Raw genomic sequence first — 10,353 nt, forward strand, 5'->3', positions numbered from 1 at the left:
AAGGATGGTTGATATTCACCATCAAGTGCATTCAAACTTGAAAACGTCTGCTGATTCCATGAAGCTATGTTATGATAAGAAATCTACTGAACTCAGCTTTATACCAGGAGACAAGGTGTGGTTGTATAATCCAAGGAAGACCAAAGGGAAGTCTCCTAAGTTGTCTTGTCTCTGACGTGACTTTCCGAATAAAATGTTGTTGGCGCAGTAAGCCGAAGGTGGTACATGCCAACAGGCTTTGGCATTATCACGGTCCAGGACATTTCAGTTGGGACAAAGTGAACACAGAACAAATGACGCTGCTGAAGACGTGTCACCTAAAAAAAAAGCCACTGTCGAAGAAGAAACTGTACCCGGTTTTGAGAAGGGAAACAGTGAAGCCGTTATTGAAGTTACTACCACTTATGTAACTGTTACCGATAATGGAACATTTCCTGATGGAGCAGATGAACCCCACGTGAACCAGAAGCCAATGAGACAGAGACCAGTACAGAAGAAGATACGTCCTGTAAAATTAAGAGTCTTTGTTGTATTTTAATTTTGTGTTTGTATATTCTGTAGATTTAATTAAGTTATTGTTAATTATCTATTGGTTTAATGTAAGTGGCTATTGTTTGGGACGAACAATACTAAGGAAGAGGCAGTATTACGACAGCGGAAGTCACGCGATGCTGGGAGCATACGCGCTGGAGTTTCTGGAAGGATCATGAATTTTCCTGGCAACTCTAGTTTGTTCTAAACGCCCTCTTTTTTAGTATATAAGCCTGACAAAGAAAGTCAGCGAGATAGACAGATAGATTGAAGATAGAGATAATTGAGTCAAGGAAACAGTAGGCACCGTAAGTAAAGTGTGTGAATCGCTGTGATTTATAGCGTGTGTTATAAAGGTTGTTAACTTTAAAGTGACTATGGAAATTCTGTGCATTACAAAGTTGTATCGAGAAAGAATAAACTAAATTTAATTGAGAAAGGACTTGTATCACTGAAGTTCCTCGGAAAATAATTATACCGGAAATTAACAAACAAGCAGATACGTAACAATATTAATGGGTTTATGACCAAAATATCATTAACAGTGAGGTACCCAACTGATGAAATAATGGCTTCTAATCTTAATAAATCAATAAGAAAATTATATTTAATTATCGATACTGATTACCAAGTTATTTCTTAAGTTTCACTCTGAGTACTTAGCTTACTCTGATCTAAAGTTATCATTATTTAGCATTTCAATTATGTTGGTTGGATTAGATACTTTTTAAAATTTCTTGAAGTGGATCTTCGAAACATACTTTAGTTGAGTTAAGGAACTATATTCAAGTTCTTGTAACAAATAAATAAGTTTGATAATTTTTCAACAAACCTGTGAGTCACTCATCAGTAATTAAAAAAAATTAGAAACATTACTATATAGATTTATTTATTTGGTGCCAAAAGTGAACTGACACTTCAAAATGGCTATAAGTTGAAGCAGTGTTGCACGAAAAACATTTCTGGTGATCTTTCAATAAAGAAAAAAAAAAAAACAGCACGCAAGCATGTCCTAAAACTGGGAGAACGTGGGCAGTAAGTTTAAAAATATCTATAAATACATGAACAAAATTTAAATTGACCACCTAGAACAGGCCAAAAGAACTAAAACGTGTTACCATGAGCATAACCAGATGTTGAAGCAACATCAGATTTAAAATGAATTTAATGTAAGTATACAGAAAACCTTGTAGATGAAAATAGTGAGGATTAACTGCACTTTATAAGAACAAACTGCATACACTAATGCAGTAGCATGATGACACACAATGTTTGGTTTATAACAAATTTCCAACTGACAGTGAAATGATACCACATATGGCTAAAAGATATGTTACAGTCCTTGAAGGAGGATATTTGTACAAAAAGACCTTTCAACATTGTACAGTCTGTAAAGAAAGTTTTTTGTTGTTGTTAGGCTTTATGGATGATGCAGCTTAAATGAGTAATTTAAAACTCCACAAAATGCAAATCAAAACAGAAATGACTCAGCTACTAACACCAGTTATGCAAGATGAAAGTCTGGAACTATAGCCAGGATGTTAACACATATAACTACAATAGGATAAAACGTTAATTCACAAGTTCATTATCATAGCATTTCTAAGAAGTAAGGTGAATGAAACTGATATTTATGGTATCCTCTTCTTTGAAATAGCTATAGAGTTACCCCAGTCCTCACCCACGAACCTCTGTGCCATTATTTTTCTTAAGCATGGTCCTCAAAGTTGACATCCACATAGATTGGACGATTTGTGAAAAGTCTGTCAAGATTTATGGTCTAAGACTGACCTTGCCATCATCTTGTAGAAGCTGGTTACAGTGAAAACTGCAGTAATGGATAAAAATGGCCATAAGGTTAGGTATGATTGATAATGGAGAAAATAATTCCAAGGGTAGCATAGAACTGGAACATTGTGGGAAGTCACAAATGGAAAAATCTTTAGGCAAAATGAAGGGTTACAGCCATTCAGAAACTCCAGTATTACGAAGATGAAAAGAGCAACTAATAAATGTTGAAGAAATCCAAATAAAGACCACTGACAAACAAATTATAACCACATCACCTACAATTCAATACGTAAACATTCAAAATAAGAACCACTCAAGTCATAATGATATACACAATTTAAAAGCTGGAGTAAGAAATTTCTACATGTGTCAGATTTTAAGTAAAGATTTGTAATTTTAGTTGTAATTAGAGTGAATAACTAATAAGCTGATAAAGTTTAGTGCTATAAATAAGTTATTTGAAATACTTTGCTCTCACTTTATTTATATATATATATACATTGCAACTTGAGTAGATTTACTTTAGAATTACAAGTGTCAATTACCTGTTTATTTTCTTTACTTAATACTTTCAAGAGGTGGAGCTTTAATGCATTATTGTTTTGGATGAAGCACTATCGAATGTGTAAGTACATTTTGAATAACTAACCTTACACTAGTAGTTTAACTGAAGAACTTGTATAGTAAATCAGTAAATGCTACTTGGCTAAGTCTGAAACATTTCTTGTAACTCATACGTGTGGTGTTTTGAGTTCTTATACTCACCGAATGAACGTGTATTTACATATGATTTGACGAATGTGTAGAACTGATGCTACTAATGTATTCCTCTGAATTATTTGGCAGCCTGTTTAAAATAGTAAAATTAAATATGAAGCCCAATCTATCATTCAATTGCCAATTGTCATTGAATTATACCTTGATACTACTTACGTCGCAAGACACCAAGTACTTACAACTTTGTATCATTTTGGAATTGACTGTAGGATATCAGATATGTAGTAACAGATTCACATGTAGTAGATTCAACAAGATTGTAATAATATCTACAACAGAAATTATTTTGAAGATCTCAAAGATTTTAATGGTCATTACTGAACTGAGTACAAAGAGCTTGAATATTTTGATTTTATTTATTTTTGATGTATTAAGTTCTTCTTCTTCTTCCAGTGGTTAACACTGTTCAATATATCGATTATCTGAAGTATGATGCACTTTCACCTAGTTGCTATTCAAAGAAAACACTACAAACTGTTTGGGTAATTTTTTGCTCACCATTTATTGGCCATGTTAATCTCTCACAATACTTATCATGAAGGAACACTTGTCAAAAACATTTATAACCTCTTACTATATAATAAAGAACAGTGGAGAAGGAATGTACACTGCTTAAACCCCCAAACTTTAATTACTTAGTTATTATAATCCTTTTTGCAAATTTTGGGTCACTTGTTTGTCCCTATTCTCTATGAATTAACATGAAATTCTAATCAATAGCTCTAAGGAATATTGAATCTGATTTTAATTACTTAGTTATTATGATTCTTTTTGCAAAGTTTGTGTCACTTGTTTGTCCCTATTCTCTTTGAATTGAAATGGAATTCTAAGCTCTGAGGAATATTGAATCTGATTTTACAAATTTTAATTACTCAGTTATTATGATTCTTATGGACATTTTGTGTCACTTGTTTGTCCCTATTCTCTTTGAATTAAAGTGAAATTCTAAGCTCTGAAGAATACTGAAATGGGAACCGAGTTGAGTTTGAAAGTTACATTGTACATCTTGGTGTACTTTTCCAAATGTCCATTTAACCAGCTAAAACGTACTAGAACCTCACAGAGACTGAGAAAAACTAATCAGTTGTACATTCCTCTCACTGATTTGTTTCTTCTTTATCTGGGCCACAACAGTTTTCAGAACTCTGTTATTAAAGAAACACACTTTCTAACACATAAACATCAATTACATTAGTTAACATAAGTAAATCAACAGCAAATTCACTTACTTAGTTAAAATATTATAGAATCCACATAAAATATTAGGAAGCTGTAATCCAAGCTCTTTCACAAAATTAAAAGTATCCAATACCAATAAAAAGCAATATTGTAGGATAACATTTTTGAAAACATCCATTCTTAGTTACTTCAGATTAATTATTAAACTTTTTTTTTAGCTAAATCATGTTTAATGATTGAAACTTATTGCACATGCCCTTAAGCAGGCATAAACAGAAATTAATATTTTCGTGAAGTATACCCATATTCATAAAAAGTTACAGATTGTGGTCAAAGTATTACATAAAAAGATCAGATTTGTTAGTCCATATCCTTAGTGTGTGGTCAATGTTCCATTCTCCCCGATTTTAATATCTTCAATGTCTTGGTAACTTAATAATATTTGAGTTGATTTGTTAAATAATTTAAACTGTTAAACACGTATAAAGTTAACTTTGTCAATAAAGTATATACTGATGCCAAAATTATTTAATTAGTATATGGCAACTAAAAAAAAGCAAACAACTAAATATGTCACTTGAACGATCACTTTTAATAGCTTAATAGAGTAACTGTGTAAACATTGATCAATTTTTTAAAATTTTATTTAATCAATTTAAAATCTTATTCAATCCATCATCCTTATAGTTATGATTTTATCACACATGTTCCACGTAAAACAGAGATCTCAAACATAAAGTACATGATTTTATGACAGTTAAAGTCAATTTGCTTCAGTAACCAAGCAACGATGGACTTGACTGATAAACTTAACTCTCTCATTCAAAAAACTCATAAACTCTTATAAGAAACAGCTTGTTCAAAAATAATAATAATGTAAAAGATTAGTCACTGTTTATTGTTCAATAATCTGTGGTTACAAGTCATGAGCCAATACTCATTCTAAGATTGTTAACATGCTTACTTAGAGGTCAACCAAAACAAGCTGCTAAAATACAAGCTACACAGTAGCCTTGACACCATTATGCAGACTAACCATGTATCAAACATTTACCATCTGCAACACCTAATACAAACGGAAACAATTTTCTCATCCAAAGCTGCATGTAAATCAAACGTACCTATAATATATATATAACAAAATAGTATTGATACTTTGTAAAGAAATTAATCAATTACCTCATTTATTCACAATTCATGTTCATTAAGTCGGAGAAAATGTTCAAATTTGTTAGAAAATATCCCATTCTTCATAGTTTAGATCAATGTAGAGCAGACTTCGTTAAACCAGTGCAATTTCCATTATAAACTATTTCAGAATAATGATAGTTAAGCACAGTAATAAGAATCTACCATTTTGAAAATATGATTGAAATTATTTTGTTACTTTGAATGCTTTCAACTTGAATGCCAGTCAAACAACTTACAAATTTCTGATATACAAAACAATCACAATTTCTTCTCCATTATAACTAGCAATAAATGAAACAAACTGATGTGACCCAGAATATGAAAAAGTATCATAATCGGATGGACGTAACAGTCTTCTTAATCCAAACTGTAACCAATATACTTTACCTTCCTTGAGCAGACAGCTACACAGCAGCCTCTTGTAATACATTAAACATGCCTACATCATTTTTTTTGTGCTTTGTTGGCACAAACATCAGTCCAGAAATAGCTTTAAATTATGCTTAATTTTAGTCCATTTGAACAGTGAACTAGGTGTCCACTGTCACTAAACTGTCAAATCACAAAGTTGTGTCTGAATAGTCCTGGGAGTTCTTTGGGTTCAGAGAGAAGTCCAAACGCCACTGTTTGCAAACTTTCCTTTCGTCCAGTTTCTTCAGATAAGAAAACCCTGGAAGTTCAAGGGAGATATGGGTTGGAACCAGATTTGGAAAACTTGTTTCTCAATAAACACACTTAGAAATTCTTGGAAGTCTGTGATTGTAAGCTCAAACCTTTGCTGCTGATGTTGCTGTCAACACAATCATTTACTTCTTAGAAGTTGTAGCTAGAACATACTGAAAGACATTTCAATAAGTGAACACCTTTATGGTAAGTGAACTAAACCTTATGAACCATCCTACGAACAAGATTAGTGATGCCACAAGTTAGTTGTAATCCCACAACCATCAACCGATATGATGTACATATACAGAGATTGATACCAAGTGAGCTAATAAGATTCAGGGTTAGCAAGACATCAAAAAAGTAGACTACAGCAGTTGTACACCAAAGGCAGAAATCTTACTGGTAGTTAATACACTCTATAATATCCAGTTGCAAGTTGAAAAATCACAAGTGATGCTTTTGAATGTAGAATTTTACGTTGCAACAAACAAGCACAATATATTGGATAAGAACACCGACTGAAGTCCACAGCCACTACAGGATGATAACACTAGTGTTCTGGTTGTCCTCTAGTTCCTCGGGGCTTAAAGGGGTAAAAAAAATCTTTGTTAGGGAAATACATTCATTTATATTTATCTAACATTACTTTATAAATATAAATATTAAAATTATTATCACTGAATTCAAATGATTAAAAAAATCAACCTTTTATAAAAGGCTTTTCTGGTTCTTAATTAAAATATTTTCATAATTTTGGAGCTAATTTAAGCACAGTAATTTTCCATCCAACGTAACTCTGTTCATATTTCCTTAAATATACTCTTTTTCTATGAAAGGTGTTACAAATTGTCTGACAATGTTATAAGTAAACAATGAAATATCAAAAACAATATCAGAGATATCAAAGATCAAACAACTACAATGTAGATAATGGAAAAATTAGGATGGTTTGTTATAGAGCAAAGCCACAATGGGTTTTCTGCGGTTAATTGAATCCCAGATTTTAGAGATGAAAGTCTGTAAGCTTATCATGGGATGGACAACTTAGAACAAATTAATTTTATTATACAACATTTGTTACAACCATTGTCCCTGTATGTTTTCATATTTACCCACTGAGTGTCATTGTGCCAAAAATGCTTGAGATTAATGTACAACTGTTTATTGTTATCTCATGGAATCTCGTTTGTATAAAAGATGAATTGCTTTCAATAACTTTCTCAATATTTGAGACAGTAAAGTTGATCATTCATTCATCAGATAAAGAAAAAACAAAATGTTAGTATTGTTACGCCTCCGTTTGTTAGTTAATTTTCCATATAATTTCTTTCTGAAGAAACTTTAGCAATACAAGTCCTTTCTTAAATAAAACTGGTTTATTCTTTCTAAATACAACTTTGCAATACACTTAATTTCCACGGGCACGCTATAACAAACGCTGTAATTCACAATGAACGTCTCACGTGCTCAACAATACGTCTCTCTCTGTCCACAGTTCAATTACACATTACCTTGTTGCCGTCAGTTCTTACCGGTTTATATATACAAGACTACTGCATATCTAGTAGGCTCTTGAGATTTCAGGAAGGGACGTGAACGTTCGAGAATATGATGTGTTACTAGCGTCACGTGACCCCCGCTGTCGTAACAGTATGGACATGCTTGATTTGTCATTATATGATATTATAAATGATATACACTACATTCTTGCCTAGTACCATCTATCACTGTGTCTTGCAATTATAAAATTTTTATTGCATATATATATATATAAATAAACAAAAATAGATTTTGGGCATTATTTTCAAAGTCTAGATCACTGTACCTGACCCAAGACCATGAGAGTCAACATGGAGAAGTTAACTTGTAAATGTAAAGTAAAACAATGTAGCAGATGAAACATGCTTCAAATGTTCTAGATGTGGTTGTGAATGTGGTGGTTTAAGTGTAGCGATTAAAGTAAACCGTGGGTCCGTGTCAGATGAGGAACTAACTTATTCAAAGATATCTCAATTGGTCTGACATACCAGCTGAATCAGAGATTCATCAACTGATTACTGAATTGACAGCAAAATATAAATAAATGGGTACAGTAGTACAGTTATCTTCAAAAAGGGGGATATGAGAAATCATTAGTTTCAATATTTTGTAAAACTAACAGCAGAGTAAAACCTAAAGATGCAGTGTTGAAGTTGGTACACGATGCATTACAAGATGATGTTGCTAGAAATTCTCAAATTTAAAATGCCATTTCCGCAATGAAGAGTAAATATAAGAAGGATAGGATAATGTTCAGTATTGTACCAGTATAGTATAATCCATATAGGTTTCATCATATCATATTTTCATTATTAATATTTTTTAGAAGTTTTGCTGAACTTCATTTACTGAGATCTATCAAAATAACCCTAAATCACTGGTTTCTCTGATTGGCTCAGTGGTCTGTTTCAAGCGGAAGTATTGAGTTCAAATCCCAGTTGAGTGGGATTTTCTATTACTTTTTTAAATTACTAACTCATCATGTTTAGAGCAAGGTATTATAATATTAGGAAAACTACATTAGCATTATAATTTACATTAGGGATTTGAATTATCTGTTAACATCTGATTACAAAGATTGTATAGATGTTATAGATCTCGACTGTCATGTTTATATTATATTTATTTTTAATATATTCACAATCATATCTACAAAAAGTTATTTGAATATTAGAAAAAATATAAATAAAATTATAAATTAAGTTACGGATAATATCATATTACATAATAAATACCAGTGAAGGTATGTGTGAAAACAACTTAAATATCCTTTCAATTAACAGATGGCGCTACAATACATTATTATTGATGTTTTTTCACCTTTGGTAAAGGATTTTTTTTTATTTTTTCAAAAAATTTATAAGGATTTTTATCAAAAGTTATACTCAAGTACATTTGCCCTTCACAATCAAATTATTTGCCTTTGCCATAACAACTAATAAATCACAAAGTCAGACATTTCTTTGAGAACCAGTTTTTTTGCCTAGTTCAATCTATAAGGCTTTATCAAGATTTGAACATGAAATAAAATATATATATGTCAGAATTCTAATCAAGGACCACTTACAGAACACGACCAAATAAACACAAAGTGTTTCACTGAATACTAGAAAAAGGATAAACATTCTTATATGTAAATCATTACTATAATGTAATTATTTTTTAGAAAACATGTTAATAAAATATGTATTTATATTTAATTTTCAAAAGAAAAATTAATCACCATTTACTATCATATGATGGGAACTGAGCTAGTTAATTATAATCACGCTTTGTCAGCTTGATTAACGTGTTTATTTTTATTTAAAATTGGCCCAGCACCTTTATTTAATGTTTATATTGCAAAAAAAAAGTATCACTTGTTCATTTATAAAAGACATTTATGGATTTAGATATGCACTCCTGTTACAAGATTGTATGTAATGTTATATACCAAGTTCACAAATGACAGATTTATATAAGTATTAAGTAAAATTATAATACATCATGTCAAGATCAGGAAAGCACTTGACTACTAAAATAGGTACATTTTGGTCTAATAACTTGACAACTTGCTACCATACTGACTTCAAACAAGTAAACATTACTCTGTTGGCAAAACATTAAAATACACCATATAGTAGACAACTGCTCATAAAAATTGTACTTGTATCATACACACAACAAATACTAATACCAAAAATATGTCAACTGAGTATTGCTTTGATTATTTCCTATGGTTTTCTTGTTGTATTTGAGCTTTATAACAAATATTTTAACCTCCCATCCTTTCTTTTCCTTCTTTTATAATAATAGAAGTTCAACTAATAAAATATTGACCTCACAGTGTTAATAACATTAATTGACTGGTAGAATATTAATCTCACAGTGTTAATAACATTACTTGACAGGTAAAATATTGACCTCACGGTGTTAATAAAATAACTTGAATGTAAAATATTGAGATCACGGTTTTAATACCATTACTTGACTGGTAAAATATTGACCTCATGGTATTAATAACATTACTTGACTGGTAAAATATTGACCTCATGGTGTTAATAACATTACTTTACTGATAAAATATTGAGATCACGGTTTTAATACCATTACTTGACTGGTAAAATATTGACCTCATGGTATTAATAACATTACTTTACTGATAAAATATTGACCTCACAGTGTTAATAACATTACTTT

General features: G+C 31.2%; 1 protein-coding gene across 3 annotated transcripts in view; it reads right to left on the reverse strand.

Moving 5' to 3' along the window:
- Positions 1 to 3,582: 3,582 nt before the first annotated feature.
- The window catches only part of LOC106463441 (YTH domain-containing family protein 2-like), a 47,531-nt gene continuing 40,760 nt past the window's right edge, over positions 3,583 to 10,353 (reverse strand). For all 3 annotated transcript variants that reach the window (XR_002611487.1, XM_022390927.1, XM_022390928.1), the window contains one exon: positions 3,583 to 6,718. Coding sequence is in view for 2 of the 3 variants with exons in the window: in XM_022390927.1 (XP_022246635.1) it covers positions 6,686 to 6,718 (33 nt within the window). In the remaining variant the exon portion in view is untranslated. The remainder of the gene's footprint in view (positions 6,719 to 10,353) is intronic.

Source organism: Limulus polyphemus, unplaced genomic scaffold (genome assembly GCF_000517525.1).
Source record: "Limulus polyphemus unplaced genomic scaffold, Limulus_polyphemus-2.1.2 Scaffold1408, whole genome shotgun sequence".
NCBI classification, from domain to species: Eukaryota; Metazoa; Arthropoda; class Merostomata; order Xiphosura; family Limulidae; genus Limulus; species Limulus polyphemus.